This window comes from Lactuca serriola, chromosome 5 (genome assembly GCF_051521515.1).
Source record: "Lactuca serriola cultivar US96UC23 chromosome 5, Lser_US96UC23_V15, whole genome shotgun sequence".
Classification (NCBI taxonomy): domain Eukaryota; kingdom Viridiplantae; phylum Streptophyta; class Magnoliopsida; order Asterales; family Asteraceae; genus Lactuca; species Lactuca serriola.
In genome coordinates, this window is record NC_136412.1 from 193616514 (window position 1) to 193634278 (window position 17765).

Here is a 17765-nt window from a genome sequence, read left to right on the forward strand (position 1 = left end):
ATATTGTTTTATAGACAAAAGACAAGTGGCATTAAATTGCCATTTAACTCTTCTATTTACAATTACACAACAACATCCAACCGATTCTTAAAAATAAAGTAAATGAAATTTCTATTAAATAATAGAACTACTTCAAATTGTGTTCCAACATAAGCTTATACCACACCTATTAGCCAATACCATTGAAATAAAAAGCGATGAAACACTCGTTGCAAACTTTACAACAAAATTGTCGTATTTTTATTGCTAGCGTGAACAAATTAGTACACATAAACATCATTCAACTAAAAAAAGATCGTGAGCACAAGCATAGTTATATTGACAAACAAATGAACATACATCCAGGTAAAATGACATAAATCATACGAAGTACCAGACATTTCCACAATTCAAGATTCGGACACCATGAAGCCTAAAGTTTTACGAGATACATTAGGAACAGAGTATAGAACACATATAATGCCATATAGGTTAATGACAAAAAATCATACAGGTGATTACCGAGATGGGAAGAACACGAACACAAAACCCTAGAACCTATAGCATTTAGGGTACAACCAATAAACCGAGTCATAGATAGTAAAAGTATTTTGTGGGATTTACCAATTTTAGCAACAAATAAAAAAAAAGGTGACAATGGTAAACGGTTTAGATAACATCATAACAAATCGATGATGGTAGCACACTTGTGCCAGATCCCAAAAGAAATCGACAACGGTAGATACCAGAAGAAATCGACAACGGTAGCAAGGATGGTGGATCCAGGGAAGGAGGACGATGCCAACGTTGATGAGTGTGGAGGAAGTGTGGATGAGGCATGAGAAAAAGGAAAGAGAAGAGTGAAAATGGGTTTAAGGGTAAGAAGGGAACTCTTGAACCACCAAATAGTTCGAGCATACTCATAGTTGAATGGTTCATAAATAGTTCATAAATATTCAAAGTGAGTTGATTCATACACAACATTTTTTATCCATACATGACAACTTGTGTTTTAAAATATTGTATTATATAACTATATAAAACAATAATTGTTGTGTATTGAAAAAATTGATTGTGTACAAATCACTTCCTATATTTAAACTTTCATGATTGTGTACAAATCACTTCCCATATTTAAACTTTCAAATGCACAAATTTGATGAATCAAATACTCTTAAATGGTTACAAATCAATCGCTCTTAATGACTTAATGATTAGAACGAACCATTAAAAGGCTATCAAATAGGGCCTTAATGATTATGTAGAAGAAAAAACTATATGCTTTGTGGACAACAACTTCCATTAAGTCACATTTAAGAACAATGAATATGAGTTTTTTTTTTCCGAAGGTGTTTAAAGAATGGAAATTTGTTGTTTTTAACGAATATATGTTTGAAAGCGATGAATATGGTTTAGTGATAGTGCTTTCAGAAATTAATAGATTTAAGATATGTTTCACATATTAACCGAAAAACTAAGGTATTTGATAAAAAATAATTTATAAGCTAGATTACAATGTATAATGACATTAGAACAAGCAATGCCATTTTTATAATACAAAAGTGAGCAATAATTATTATTATCCAATCACACAACAACGAACTAACAGAACAAGCAGTAATTGAAATTTAGGAGTACATTTTTTTCATTGTTAATCCAACATAACGAACACAAATCATCATCACCATTACCACAATTGGCGAAACATGCCTTTGTAATCTAAAAAAAACCTAGCACCCCAAAATTGGGTTGAATCGAAAACTTCATCACATTGTAACCCGTTTTACAAAAAAGAAAAATCAGGTTCAAGGATGATTGAAAATCAAAATCCCTACGGAAACGAAGGGAACTTAAAAAAGGAACTAAGAGGTATCGAATTCAAAATCGATCCACCATGTATGCACAAAACTGGAAACCCTAACCCTAGCCCAAATCTTAAATCGCTAAAGATATAAAACTGCAATTTAAGCCCTAGTTCTGACGTTCTCTAATGAGAAAAAACAAAGAGAGTCGAACCTCAGGCAGGAAAGAGGATGAACCTTCAAACTTTGGCTTTCTGCAGCAGCGGAGTGAAGCTATGAGCATCGGAAATTGTAGCTTTTTTACAAAGAGAATAAGAATCGGCGGCCAAATCGGAAAACATCTCCGAAAAATCATCCAAATCTAACGCACCGAATCCAGTTTCGTCTCTCTCCAGAACGTTCAGCAACTCCTTGAAGAAAACGACGTCGCAGGGGAGGACGAGTCCGCCGGTGGTCTGGAAGCCGAACTCTTCCTCCGCTTTGTTGAGTAAGGAGACGAACACAGGTAGGTTGAGAAAGCGGGTGGGAATGACGAAGCGGCGGTGTTCTTCACCAACGTAGACGGCAAGAGATCCGGCAGAGGGGATGCGGCGACGCCAACGTTGCACGACTTGTTTGAGGCGGACGATCTGGCTGATTTTGTTCACCCTCTTCATTGCAGATTCAATCAGAAAACCAGCGGTGTGAAGCGATTATTGGGATAAAGAGGGGAGGTAGAAAAGCTTCGAGGGAGGGAGTATTTAGAACTCCAACGTAGACTTTAAACGTAGTATCATAAATGAATACAAAATCTATTTTGTCATATTAATTTATTAACAAAAAAACAAAATAAATGGAAACTTCCATATTATTTAATTTTTCATATTAATAATTTATATTTCATTTTTATTAATGAAAACCGTTTTAATTTGAAAAAAAAAAATCATACCATTATTAGCTTTTATTTCCGATTTGTTACGTTGACATTTTTTTCATTAAACTCATCAACTTATGTGATTTTTCAAAAGTAAGTACTATCCTAGAAGGAAGATTTTCATATTATAGTTTCCTTTTTTTAAAAGAAATTTTTAATAGATTTTGAAAAATAATTACAACATATTGTCTCTAATAGTTTTTTTTTTCTATGAGAATATTAGCGTATATAAAAAAAATTATTATTTCGGTGAATTAGAAAAAATGTTAAAGTTGTGTGTAGGAAATGAAAAGATGCTAGCTATTTGTGTCTAGCAATATAGGTAATTTGTTTTCTTTGATATGATTGTTTAAATAGAAAAAAAAAATGAAATATAAATGGTTAAATCATAAAAATCAATTAGTATATACGTAATTTGCAATATATATATATATATATATATATATATATATATATATATATATATATATATATATATATATATATATATATATATATATATATCTAAGTTATTTTGTTTATTACATTTATTGTGTACTAGAATGCATCAATAGGATTTGAGTAATTAGATAATTATTTAATTAAATAAATATACATATTAAATGATTTTCATAATTATATGTATATTAAATGATATCTATAATTATAATTCTCTTTTTATGGTAAACTAATTAAATCTGTCATTAATGTCAGCAATAACATTCTTTCAGAATGAATTCGTATCTAGGTTTTTATATATGAGTTCGTATTTTGTTTTAGGACTCACTCACTTAAAATACAATAAATTTGCATATAATATGAACAACAATAGTGTAGTCTATTAGAATACACTCTTTTTCTGCTGAAATGCACTCTCGTTCTTCTAGATATGAATTCATTCTGAAAGAATATTATTGTTAACTTTAATGATGAATTTAATTAGTTTCCATAAAAATGAGTTATAAGTATGGATAGCATTTAATATACATATAATTAATACTAAATTCTTATTGGTGCATTCTAGCACACAATAGATGTGAGAAACATTTGAACCTACATCTATCATTTATTTTTGAGAAAATAAAAAAGGTTGAGAATTGGGAATCATTCTCAACAATTCATTTATTTTTGCCGCAAAAACCTCCATCGTACTGGCAGCAATAGGAAAGGAATACACATGTGTTTTCCAACAAAACATGTTTTCTTAAACTATGCTAATCATTACATTAATATATACAAAAACATAATTTTTTTTTCGTTTTTTTAATTTTTAAGGAACTATTTTTATCGAAAAAATGATTTTAAATATATCAAAATTCATAATTTTTTATTCTCTATAAATAGACATTCATATTGATATAGTTTTAAGATAATTTTTTTTTTTATAGTTTCAGCTATTATTATTCATAAGTGAATAAATACATTCGTTATTCACTTATGAATAAAAAAATATAATTATTTTTTTATATTTTAAGTATCATTTATACTATTTATTCATATATGAATAGCAAATTAACTTTAACAAAAATCTGATAAATGTTTTATTCATATATGAATATAAAATATGTCGACAACTAATACACGTTTTATTCATATATAAATATAATATATGACGAAAGATGATGTTAAAAATATATTTTAAGTAAGAAAACTTTATTACGTGATATATTCATATACGAATGATGTTCAAACTATAAAAAAGTTAAGCATATGTTTTATTCATTAGTGAATAACGAATGTACTGTAATAAAAATCTGATGGATTTTTATTCATTTATGAATAGCAAGAGCTGAAACTCTAAAAAAATATATATATTTTATCTTAAAATTTTTTCAATATTGATGTCTATTTATAGAGAATAAAAAAGTATGAATTTTGATATATTTAAAATAATTTTTCGATAAAAATAGCTTTCTAAAAATAAGAAAACAAAAAAAAATGTTTTTGTGTATATTAAGGAAACATGTTTGGTTGGAAAACACATGTTTATCCGTTATCAATTTCCACCGGTACGCCTAAGTGTTTTGCGGAAAAATAAATGTGTGATTGTGAATCATTCCCTCAATATCACTTTTTTTTCTCAATTGAACTCTCCTCTCTCTCTCTTTCTCTCTCTCTCTCTCTCTCTCTATATATATATATATATATATATATATATATATATATATATATAAACACTTAAATATTTAATATTTGTTTTAAATATTTTAGACTATGTTATGTGCCTATAGATGGAATTGTTGCTTATAAACAATCGGGAGGTTGTTTATATTGTATAACTTAGATTTTGAGTATGGAATTAGATTTTTTAAATTCCTATGAGTTTGCTCTTTATAGCATTATGGTAAGGATGAATCCTATGTATGAAGTTTACTAAGGAAATGTACAATGGGGAAGATTTTGTAAGAATTTGTGGTGTTGAATAAGAATCACATGTCGATCCAAGAGTCCATCAACAAGTTTATAGGTATGATGGTTTCACTAGATTATGTGTGGCTTATTGAGGAAGGAAAGGTCTACTTTTACGCGAAAGGTTTACCCTCAGAGTATTCATATATCGTAGGACAAGCCCCTACAAATGTTCGATGTCATGGTGACTGCGTTATCAGTAGAGAACTCATATAGGAACAGAGAACATATTAAGAGAATGATAAAGGATTCACAAAGTATCACAAGGGACTTGGTATTCTTAGATGTGATTATTAAGATCCTAATGAACTGAGACAAGTAATGAGGAACTTGGTATTCTTTTTAATAGTTTTTGGAAAACTGATAAGTTAATAGGCAGTGCAAAGCTTGAGGCCAAACTAGAAGTTAGTATTCACTAACTAACCACGTGAGTATATGTGGCTTTTTGGGTATATAGCAAAGTGAATTATTTATAAGAAAATGTTTAATAACAAGTAAGTTTTTATGTGAAAATGTTTAATGTGTGTATCTCTAAGTTCAATGTTTATGAGTTTATAGAAATGAAGATTGGTAATAGTATGTTTTGAAATGTTAGCATGCCATATTTTTAAATGATTTAAAAATGGCATGCCAATAGATTGGTATGTGAGTTTCACTTATTACCTGATTTTTAATTTCATTTGATTACTCATGATGAGTTTGCATTATTTATGTATTGTGATATGAATGTATTTATAATATTCATGTTAGAGATTCAGATCGATTCCTGTTTTGGGACAAGGCGATACTACTTGGATTGTATCTCCCGTCGCGAAGTATTGTCGAGGGGTGTAGATTCCTTGATGGAGCAACGAGGTGATTTGTTCACTCGTAGCTATACTTGATCTGGTAATATACTAGCTAGGTGTATATATTCCTATGTACGAAGGATATTGTTATGATTTCTATTTTAGGGTATAGGCCACTGGTAAATGAAATTCATGCGAGGTTTATGTTTAAAGTTTATAACTTGCTTGAGACTCTTTTGACTTACATATTGTTTTTAAATGTGATATGTACTCATGTATAAAAGTTAAAGCTTAGTGGTGCACTCCTAGAGAAGGCTTATAAAGGACTTGATGAAGTCTTCGGGTCTTTTCTCTTTTACTATGGTTGTTGATATTAGTTTTGTAACACCAAAGATTTTTGAACTCTAATAAATTTAGAAAAAGGTTTCTTTAAAACCTTATTTTACTATGATTAACTACCATAGGAATTGTATAATCATGGTAAATTTTGGATTTAAAAAGTACGGGTGTTACAAGAGAAACCTTTGAAGATTGGTGTTGGCTACCAAAGCATAAAGTTGATAGTAGTTTGCATCATCATTTGGATTAGACAAGTCATGGTTAGTAAGAGCAAATCACCGTGGGAGCGTGGGGTAGCCCCGTGCTACCCTTTAAATCCCTTAAATTTCATCAAGCAGTGTGAATTTTTTCATAATTTTTTTATAGTATTGTGTTACCCCATAAATTTTTTGGTCTAATGCTAAAATAATTAGGCTACTCCTAAGTTATAAATCCAAACACAAAGTAGCTCAAAATATTTAAGTGGTCCAAAAGTTTTAACCCAATATTAAATACCCAATTAATTTAATGGAACAAAGAAGCTAGAAGTCGATTCGCTTTTGTTGCTAAAAATTGGAAACAACATCATACAAGGAAACAAAAGATGTGAAGCCTCCTACTCGCTTGCCCATTATCGACGCTACCTTTTTCTTGGCAGTTTGTTGCTGTCAACGACCTTTTCTCCAGCGAAGCCCCTATCATAATGAAACAAGTAAGAAAATCAAATAATCAAATACTCAATCCTATTATTTGGTTAATTCAAATTTACATTATTTTTTACCGTGTTGAAAAACTTAAAATTAGAAATTACGTTTATTTAATTAGGGACTTATGGTTAATAGTTAGTTGTTATTTGTTGTTGAAACTTGAAATCAAGTTTTTGATGAAATCTTTTCATTATAGGATTCCATTAGCATTTTTTTAAAAAGACAATTAGAAGTTGGAGATGAAAATGGTGGATGACCTTCTAAAAGAAATAAGTCTAATTAAAGTTCACTAGTTCCACAACCTAATGAACATATTCAAAGACCACAAGTTCCACAACCTAATGAACCAACTCAAAGACCACAAGTTCTACAAAGCCAAATCACACAAGTTCCAACAACTTTTGATTTGAATGATCTTCCTTCAGACCTAAGGATAGACCAAAAATTACATCCTATCATCCTAATTAAAGATATGAAATAAGGAAGGCATGTCTAATTAAAGGAACTTGCCAACCAAAGGGGAATGATTTTTAATCAAAGTTAGTCGGTAAAAAGCTAAGATGTTTTTATTGTGGAATGGTTTGATGAATTTCCATGGTTAGAGTATAAAATTAATAAGAACAAAACATATTATTTGTGATGCTAGTTGTTTGGAGACATGGTAAGAGAGCAAGGTGCTATAGATGCATTTGTAACGGAACGCTTTGACACTTGGAGTAAAAAACAATGCATTGGGGAAACATTTGGGTAATATTGATACTTATCAACAAAAGGCACAACAAAAGTTTGATTTGCTAATAAGAAAAACACAATCTATTAGTGAAGCCCTTCGTAAGAAAATGAACCATGAGCAAAGTAATTACGAAATTCGATTATGTGCTACAATTCATAGTTATATTTTTATTGAAAAAAATCATTACTATTTTGTGGTCATGATGAGTTAGATAGCTCTCTTAATATAAGACTTATCATTAAAGTTCTATCTTTGATTAGATAAAATAATGAGAGCATTTAAAATGTTTTCATAAAATGAAAGGTTGCCTTCTCCAAAAATTCAAAAAAATATTGTCAAATGCTTTCAAAGTAGATAATCAAGTCAATTTGTGATGAAATTGATAAAGATATGTTTAGTATATTAGTTTATAAGTATGGTGATGTTTCCAAAAAAGAACAAATGGCTATAGGTTTTAGTAAGTTGATAGACTTGGAATTGTGAAGGAGAGATTTATTAGAGTTGTTCACTTGATGGATACATCTTCTTTCACTCTTAAATTGCCATCAATTTTTTTTTTACCACCAACAACATGAGTATGGATCAAGGTGATAAAGCATAAACTCTTTATTTCTTCATTACGGTATTTTTGTTTTATCTCTTATACCTTTTATTGATTATTTGAAATAAATAAGTTATGGGGTAAGGTTATGATGAAGCAAGCAATATGAGTGTTGTATTTAATGTTTTGAAATCTTTGATATTAAGAGATAATAGTTCAACACATTATATACATTGTTTTGCACACCAACTTCAGTTAGTAGTTGTGGCAGTAACAATTAATCATGATGGTGCTCATGAATTCCTTGAGAAACTAGATTTGGTGGCTATTATAGTTTGTGGTTCTTGTAAGAGACAAAATATGACACGAGAGATGTAGAAAGAAAAAGTTGAAGCTAAAATTGGTATTGGTGAAACTGAAATAGGAAGAGGGTTGAATCAAGGGATTTATCTTGTTTAATTTAGAGACATAAGACAGGGTAAAAACTATAAAACAATCATAAGTTTGATGGATTTGTTTGTAGAATTTATTGAGGCACTTAAAAATGTTAAAGATGAGGACTCGAATTTATCTAACCGTAATCATGCAAATGGTATTTTTTTTCATATTCCATTTTACTTGGCTTTGTGTTTCTCTTACACTTGATGTTAAAAATTATAGGCCCCACAGATACCTTGTCAAAGCATGATCATAAAAAAGATTAAGATATTTTAGAAGCGGCTTCATTACTAAAAGGGACAAAGAAAACATTGCTAGCTTTGAAAAAGGATAAATGTCCATAAATTTTTACAAAGGTATGTGATTTTTGTTGGATTAGGTTTCTAAGCCAATAACTATTATTGGTATGTACTTGAGTTGATAGTAGCACAATCCTTTTGGGTTGCCTAGAAGAGCCAAAACTTTGAAGAACTTCCCTCCTCTCTCCTCTTATCCTCTTGCATAGTGTGTTTGTGACCATTAGAGGTGTTACACTCGTAACACTTGTTCTCAAAGTGAAGATATTCAAGGAATCCATTGTTATTAAAATATAACAATAAAGGTATGTGTTCTAATCCCTATTTTGTTGATTTCAAAAATAGTAGAAGCATGCTAGGGTTTCTTGTTTTTGTGTTCAATACTTGTATGTCTAATAGAGAAAATATACATCCAAACCTTTAGGGTTGAATGTAACATCCCGGAATATCAAGAGTATAGTTGAAGGGCTAAAAGTGTAAATGGGAAAGGGCAACTCGGCGAGTAGGGTCGCGACTCTAGTCGCGTGTTAAGTGACCAACTCGGCGAGTAGCATGGATGGACTCAGCGAGTTGGTGCTGAGTGGAGAAAACCCTAATTTCGAGGGTTGAGCCTTATATAAAGAACATCATATCTTCTCCCCAGCCTCTTTACCATTCCTTGAGTTCCAGAAGCCCTAAATTCGTGAGGAGACCCCATTGTTGAGTGAATTAGAGCTTGGAGAAGGATCTTTGGTGCTTTAAGCGTGAAGATTGGAGGCTTGTATCAGGAAGCTTAGGGAGATCAGGAATCTACAGTTGGTTGGGCTCATTCCAGGGGTAAGGAACCATTTCCTTAAGCTATTTTCTTCATGGGTTCATGTGTGGTGGTTGATATGACATCTAAATTGAGATAGAAGCTTGGATCTGAGGATGCTGCTTCAGATCTAAGCTTGTGATGGTCCTATATGTCATAAAGTCCCGATTCTTGAGTGTTTGGTGAAGCTCTTTTATCCCAAACTCTAGCCCTAGAGTGTAAAATGCCTATATCTCTTTGGATCCACGTAAAGTTTGCCACTTTACGTGATGGATGGCTTGTAAAAGAGTAGATCTATGGTTTAGAGCTTTTGCATGGCTTGGAAAGCCTCTGTATGGTTTCAGATCTAGGGGTACTCGGCGATTCAGAAGGGTGTACTCGGCGAGTTGATTGAAGATAGGCTGGAACTCGACGAGTTGGAAGAACAACTCGGCGAGTTGGTTGAATATGGGCAGGAACTCGGCGAGTTAGAAAAACAACTCGGCGAGTTGGTTGCAGATAGCCTTGGACTCGGCGAGTCTGTTCTTGGACTCGGCAAGTCTGGACGTGAGGTCCTAACCTTTCTTCTGGTTGAGCTGTGAATCGGTGAGTCAAGGGATGACTCGGTGAGTCGAGTGTGAAAGGACTCAGAGTTGTTGGACTCGGCGAGTCTTGGGGTGACTCGGCGAGTTGAGTCGCGGATTGGGGAAGTTCTGTGCATGGGGACTCGGCGAGTCATCGGGTTGACTCGGCGAGTAGAGTCAGTCAGGGGTTGACTTTGACTTTGACTTTGACCAAGGGTTGACCAGTTGATTTCCAGGGGCATTTTGGTAATTGTTGGCTTTTGTTTTGAGTTCATAGTTTTGGTGTTGGCCAGTGTTGGAGATGGTATCGGTGGTCGGAGCAGCTTGGGTTTATCTGTTTAGTCGGTAGTTGCGAGGTGAGTTATCCTCACTATATCGACAGTGTCTACGGCACCAAGGCCGACCCTTTTATCGGATTGTGATCCGGGTATCGTTGTTATGTTTTGTTTGTTGTGTTGCATCGTGGTAGTTAGGATGGTATATGTTAGAGACCTGGTTAAGGTCGGTATCCTGGTATATAGGATGATGCTATGCTAGTGACCGGTTAGGTCGGTATCCTGGTTAGGATGATGTTATGCTATGTGATCTGTTAGATCGGTTTGATTGGATGTGATATGTTATATGATTGAATTTTTATGTGCACATGGTTGTTGGACTAGGGTTGGGTTGTGGCGGGACCTGCTTTGTGTTGTAGGCCAACATACCCAGGGAGGACCGGTTATCCCGAAGGCCCAGCGAGCGGTCCGGATAGGCTGTAGGCCCCAAGAGGTCGGACCAGACGTGTCAAGGCTCGGAGAGTGGACCAGGCCGACTGAAGGCCCAGTGCGGGCAGACCAGTCATACTGTAGACTCAGAGAGTGGACCGGGTGGATTGAAGGCCCGGTGCGGGCGGACCAATCACACTGTAGACTCGATGTATGTGGTTAGACTCGGAGGGTGGACCAGGTGGAATGAAGGCCGGTGCGGCATACCAGTCACACAGTAGACCCGAAGTGCATGGTTGTTTTGTGTTCTGTTATGATATGGCATGTTATGCGTGTATGGTATATGTGGTTGGTATTTTGGGGATATCTTACTAAGCTTTCGGGCTTACAGTTGTGGTTTAATGATTTTCAGGTTCTTCAGGAGACCGTGGCAAGGCAAAGGCGTGATCGTACCGCTCCACATGATTATGTTTTGTGATGTGATTCTGGGAATTCTCTGAAATAATTGTATTGAAAACCTTTTTGTAATAATTTTATGAAATCGGGTTGTTTTTGAAAAGTTTAAATTGGTTGGAATTTTATGGTCGTTACATTGAATGCACACATAGGATTGGTTGCTATGCTTAAAACCCATCAATTGTATTAGAGCTATTGTTTTTCTTTTTCAATTAGATTTGATGCAATTGATCGAACTTGACAAAATTAGGGTTTATGGGAATTAAACCCTAGGCCTTGGTTTTTTTTCGCAAATTAGGGTTTCATAACCCTGTTTTTCGAAAATTGCTAAAGGTTTTAAAACCCTTTCCTTTGGCATCCATATTTTCAAGATCTAGGCTTTCCTAACCCTACGGTTTTCGAAAATAAGGCAAGGTTGAAAGCCTTGCCTTCACCCTAAGCATAGATTTCGAAATCTAGGTTTTTTTGGGTAGGTTGTTATTTTAGGTAATTATATTGTTAATTGTTTAATTAGACCATTAAATATTTTGAAATATCCCTCCCAAAAATTTTGAAATCTAGGGGGTAAGGGATTAGGTTAAATTAATTTTGTTTAATTTAATGGATAATCCTTAATTGATTTAATAAATTAATTAAAGGTTTAATTAATAGATAATTATTAAATCAAAGTATTTAAATTTTAAAATTTGAATTAAAGTTGTTTTTAATTTTCGAAATTTTAATAGATTTAAAAAAACCTCGTATTTTGAAATGTTTAAAATACACCCTTATACTATATGTAATATTAAAAGTTTAAATATTTACTATCTATATAAGACAAGTAAGTCGAACCGCTAGTACGCCTCATTCACGAAGCCAATAAATAAGGGGAGTTAAAGGAAACGACATATAAAATGGCTGTCATTGGGTATCCACTCTTACTCACCGCTCACGTGATTGGTGGATGGTCGTTAGCCGAACGGGTTTGATAAGACACTTAATTTTCATTAATAAGTATAACGGAATAAATAAAGTAAATAAATGTTTTATTAAATTCTCAATCTTAGTTACTTTAGGAAAATGTGAATTTGAGGCTAATCCACGAAATTGCACATTGCACTTTATAAAAGTCGTTAGTGGAGCGTGTGTGGTTAACCGACACACTAATATGGACTAATAAAGGGTGATAATGGGTGTCTCGTAAATTATCATTGATTAATGGAGCGTCTGTGGTTAATCGACACATTAATTAGGTGATAAGTGACATCAAGAGTACCAAGCTAATTTGCATGGTTATTCATACCTTATTGTGATCTCTAGTATCCCAGTCACAAATGGAAAGGGCATAATCGAGATTGAACATGTCATTGAATAGTTCAATGTATATTAAAGATCTAGGAATTTCATTTAAAACCTAATTCATTTAAATTTCATTTTTCATGGTAAAATTGGTAAATCGTCATTTACCTACCTTTAAATAATTTGCAATTAGATTACGGCATCCCTCTTCTGAATTGTGAGTTATTTAGTTGGATCCTAACCTTAATATTTCATTTGGGGTTATATTGACGATTTTCTTATCTAATCAAAAATTGTCCTTTTTCCTTTTCAGATGTTGACTTCAAACAATGCTTCCGGTTCCTCCAACAACAACAACAACAATTCCTCCAACCACTTCTCGCTCTTGTGCATCCGCTTGAAAGTCACTCTCGATGGCTCCAATTATAATGATTGGATGCGTAACATCAAGATGGCTTTGCACTTTGAGGACAAGGAATATGTTCTTAAGAAAGAGCTGAACGAGATTAATGAAACAACCGCTACTCCTGAAGAAATAGTTGAGTATAGGAGACATTGTAATGATGCTACCAAAGTGGCATGCATCATGGTGGCTACTATGACTCCTAAGTTGCAAAGGTTCTATGAGGACTATTGTTGTATGAGATGTGCAAGGACTTGACGGAAAAGTACCATCAACGAGCTCGTCAAGAAAGGTACGAGATAGTAAAGTCACTCATAACCAGCAAGATGAAGGATAAAGAGTCTATCACGACCCACTTGCAACGCATGCAACCTTATGTGGATCGTTTGTTGAAACTCAATGTGAACTTCGATGAGCTATGGCTATTGACATAGTCTTGAACTCATTACCTAGTTGTTATGATCAGGTTATTATTACCTATCATTTGCACAAAGAGGAGACCACATTGAGTCAGCTCCAAAGCTTGTTGAGAATCGTCGAGAGTGGAATGAAGAGAAAGAGTATTGCATCCACTCCTGCTGCTGTTGCTCCCGTTCACCATTGAGCAAAGGTAGGGGAAGAAGAGGAAAGCTCCTCCTAAGAAGAATTGGAAGGGAAAGTCTCAAGTCGGTTCATCAAGCAATAACCCTAAAGGCAAAGCCAGTTCTGATGCTCCTCCTGCCTCTGATCCAAAGGAGGCTACTTGCTTTTACTGCTATGACAAAGGGTATTGGAAATGAAGTTGCCCCAAGTACTTTCAAGACAAAAGGATGGAAATATTATGCCAACCTCGACAACTATTTGCACTATTCTATCTAAAAACTTGTTACATTCTAATTCCTGGGTCCTTGATACAGGATGTGGTTTTCACATTTGTTCTGGCTTGCAGGGACTAAAAAGAAGTGAGGATGTGGAGCATGGGAAGATGAACCTAATTATGGGAAATAGGAAATCATCACATGTTACCAATATTGGTGTTTATTCTTTAGTGCTTAGTAATGGGTTGTGTTTAGATTTTAAACAATTGTTGCTATTCGTCAAAAATGACAAGGAATATTATTTATTTTCATGGTTTATATAGACAAGGTTTTAGATATTCTTTTGATAATGAGAATGGTTCTATTTATGCTTATTATAATGGTGTATTTTATTTTGAAGCATTACCTTGTGATGGCGTGTATGAAACTGTTATGGTTGTAGACAATTTAGGTAAAAGTGTGTTGCAAATTGATTCATCTAGTGGTTTAGACAAGGCATGATTGTGGCATTGTTGTCTTGGACATGTCAACAAGAAACTCATTGCCTAAATTTAAAAGGATGGAGTGTTTGAATCATTTGACTTAAGGTCAAATGTGTAACGACCATAAAATTCCAACCAATTTAAACTTTTCAAAAACAACCCGATTTCATTAAATTATTACAAAAAGGTTTTCAATACAATTAATTTAGAGTATTCCCAGAATCACATCACAACATAAACATGAGGAGCGGTACGATCACGCCTTTGCCTTGCCACGGTCTCCTGAAGAACCTGAAAAACATTAAACCACAACTGTAAGCCTGAAAGCTTAGTGAGATATCCTCAAAATACCAACCACATATACCATACATGCATAACATGCCATATCATATCCGATCACAGAAAAGCCATGCACTTCGGGTCTATTGTGTGACTGGTCCGCCGCACCGGCCAACAGTCCACCTGGTCCACCCTCCGAGTCTAGCCATATACATCGAGTTAGCAGTGTGATTGGTCCGCCCGCTCCGAGCCTTTGATCCACCTGGTCCACTCTCTGAGTCTACAGTCTGACTGGTCCGCCCGCACCGGGCCTTCAGTCGGCCTGGTCCACTCTCCGAGCCTCGGCACGCCTGGTCAGCCCTCTTGGGGCCTACAACATATCCGGACCGCTCGCTGGGCCTTCGGGACAACCGATCCGCCCTGGGTATCTTGGCCTACAGCACAAAGCAGGACCCGCCTCAACCCAACCCCAGTCCAATAACCATGTGCACATAAACATACAATCATATAACAAATCACAGTCAACAAGCCGATCTAGCATATCACATAACATATCATCATCCTAACCAGGATACCGACCTAACCGGTCACTAGCATAACATCACTCTACATAACAGGATACCGACCTTAACCAGGTCTCTAACATATACCAACCTAGCTACCAGGATGCAAACATATCAAAGCAATAACATAACAACAAATACCCGGATCTCAATCCGATAAAGGGCCGGCCTTGGTGCCTTAGACCCTGTTGATATAGTGAGGATAACTCACCTAGCACTACCGAAACTCTGAACTGAAGAAGCAGATTCTCGAATCACCGCCTCACCGAAAATCCCGAACTAGCCATCATAGCACAGATAATTATTAGGCTAAGCACAATACCCTCCCAAGGGTAAATTGACCAATTTACCCTTAACTCATTCCGGCCCAACACTGGATAAGCTCTTAAGCCCACTAATGGCCCAAAGTCCAAAAGTCCGAAGCAAAGCCCACTATTGGCCCAATTTACTAAATTGGGCCCACCTCACCAAATGGGTCTAGACCCATGGTCCATAAAAACTAATGGGTCCACAATACTCCATCCATAATGTCCAGTCACGACCTAAAATCCAGCAGCCCAATAACAGCCCAATCCCTAAGGCCCAAAATGAAAAACCCAACAGAGGGAGTACGCTGGGCGTACCCTACTTGGTACACGGGGCGTACATGCTGATTCGCAACTGGGGATTGGGGCACTGACCCGCTACGCGGGGCGTAACTTCACCACCTCATTAAGTCCACATAACTTCTTAATGGCTTAAGCTCTTAAGCCCAAACTTCAGATCTTTAGGCCAAATATGCCTAAGATTCATAAAGTCTCAAACTTTATCACTTGGGACGTCCATAAAGCTCTTAATCCAAGGTCTTAATCCATTAAGACCTACTTATCTCACACATGGAACAACCACAGCCCTTGGGACCTCATTTTTCTCACTCAAGACCTCTCCAAAGGTATGAAAGGACAAATAATCTCGACCAACTCAAAACATGCATCAAGATGAGGACTTTTGGGAAAAGAATAATGTCAAAACTTCACAACACTTAGATCTATGCAATATAAATGACAAGCAAGAAGCTTTATACCTCAGATAGGCTCCACAGGATGATATCTTTCTAGATCTATACGCTCCAGCCACTCAACTCCTTCCTTGACAACTTCCTCTTTCTTCTTTTAGCCTCTCCTTTGCCAAAATAAGCTTTCCAAGGCCAAACACACCCAACAATGGAGGTGGAACGACTATCTAGGGTTTTTGAGATTAAGAGAGAGCTTATGGAGGCTAGGGTATGAACCAACATGTTCCTTATATAGTGGCTGACCCTAATTTTAGGGTTTTAGAACTCTGAGAGTACGCTGGGCGTACCTCTAGTACGTTGGGCGTACTCAACCTTGCACCCGCGTCCAATTACACACTTACGTTGGGTGTAACCCAGCTTACGCTGGGCGTACTCGGCGTGTCCCCAAATTTCATATTTGGCCCTCTTTTTCCACTTTTCCCACAAGATGACTAAAATACCCTTCCTCTTAAATCCCGGGGACTCACAATTAAGTACTCTTAGGAACGGGGCGTTACAATTCTCCCCCACTTAAATTAGGCTTCGCCCTCGAAGCCTGGGGCAACTCTACTCCAGAACTTCTCCCGCAACGCACCACCTGGCATTAACCAAACCAGGTTCCTTAAGACACAACCATCGAAATCCGAAACTCAACCTTCCCTTTTCTTGCGGTGTTCTGACCACCACCTCAAGCCGGCCACCGGCTTCACCCTTTGATAACCACACTTATCAGATTCTACACTTATCAACCGAGTACCACTCCATGGCACTTTTCTCGATCCTGATTACAACAATCACTTGACTCTTACGAGCTAGATATAACTCTGAACCACCGGGTTCCCGATCCGAGTCCAACTCTATCCATTCCATGCTGACAGAATGACACATTCTTCAGCCTCAGAGCACTCCCACGAGTTCTCCTCTTATAATCGCATGCACATGCTGAACTAGCTCTAGCACCCTCGGGATGGGAAAACTCGTCACACTGACGACACCTGCAAACATCCCCCATGATGAATCACCACTACATACACAATTCCTTGATCAGAGTCAATCTGGGAATCTAAGACTCCATCCCTGCAACCTTTCCGAGCCTCTTGGCTCTACCCCTTCGGAAATCCTTCCGCAACCTCAGCAGACATCCCATCCGGATGTGATTCCATACTACTGCCGCAATCACGTTACTCAATGACCATAATTAGATCACTCCAATCATAACTCTGCGCTGCTGCTTTCGCTTCTGTGAATTTACACTCCCTCTCGGAGCTACATTCCTCTCTCTTTCCTTACCAAGGAAATCCACTTGGCCGCCTTGTCACTGCGACAAGTGCCACGGTGCTCGCCCAACGCTACACCACTCCCCTATAGCATAACCGCTATCCATGCAACACACATGCTCTGAATCCACCCGCAAGGACTCTCGAGTCCATGCACTATCTCCTCTAATCGAGATCAATACCCGGGGCCAGACCTTCTAATGCTATCACATCGCGACATACTCAATCCATTTT

The 17765-nt window shown here is 36.0% G+C and overlaps 1 protein-coding gene across 1 annotated transcript; it reads right to left on the reverse strand.

Annotated features, from left to right (window-relative positions):
• Positions 1 to 2020: 2020 nt before the first annotated feature.
• LOC145050065 (protein SMALL AUXIN UP-REGULATED RNA 12-like) lies at positions 2021 to 2437 on the reverse strand. Its single transcript, XM_078998379.1, has one exon. The coding sequence runs from the start codon at positions 2435 to 2437 to the stop codon at positions 2021 to 2023; it is 417 nt and encodes a 138-aa protein (XP_078854505.1).
• Between the last annotated feature and the right edge of the window lie 15328 nt (positions 2438 to 17765).

What these genes read in the sequence shown, in the direction of transcription:
- LOC145050065 (XM_078998379.1), bottom strand. Translation starts at nt 2,437, where the DNA reads ATGAAGAGGGTGAACAAAATCAGCCAGATCGTCCGCCTCAAACAAGTC.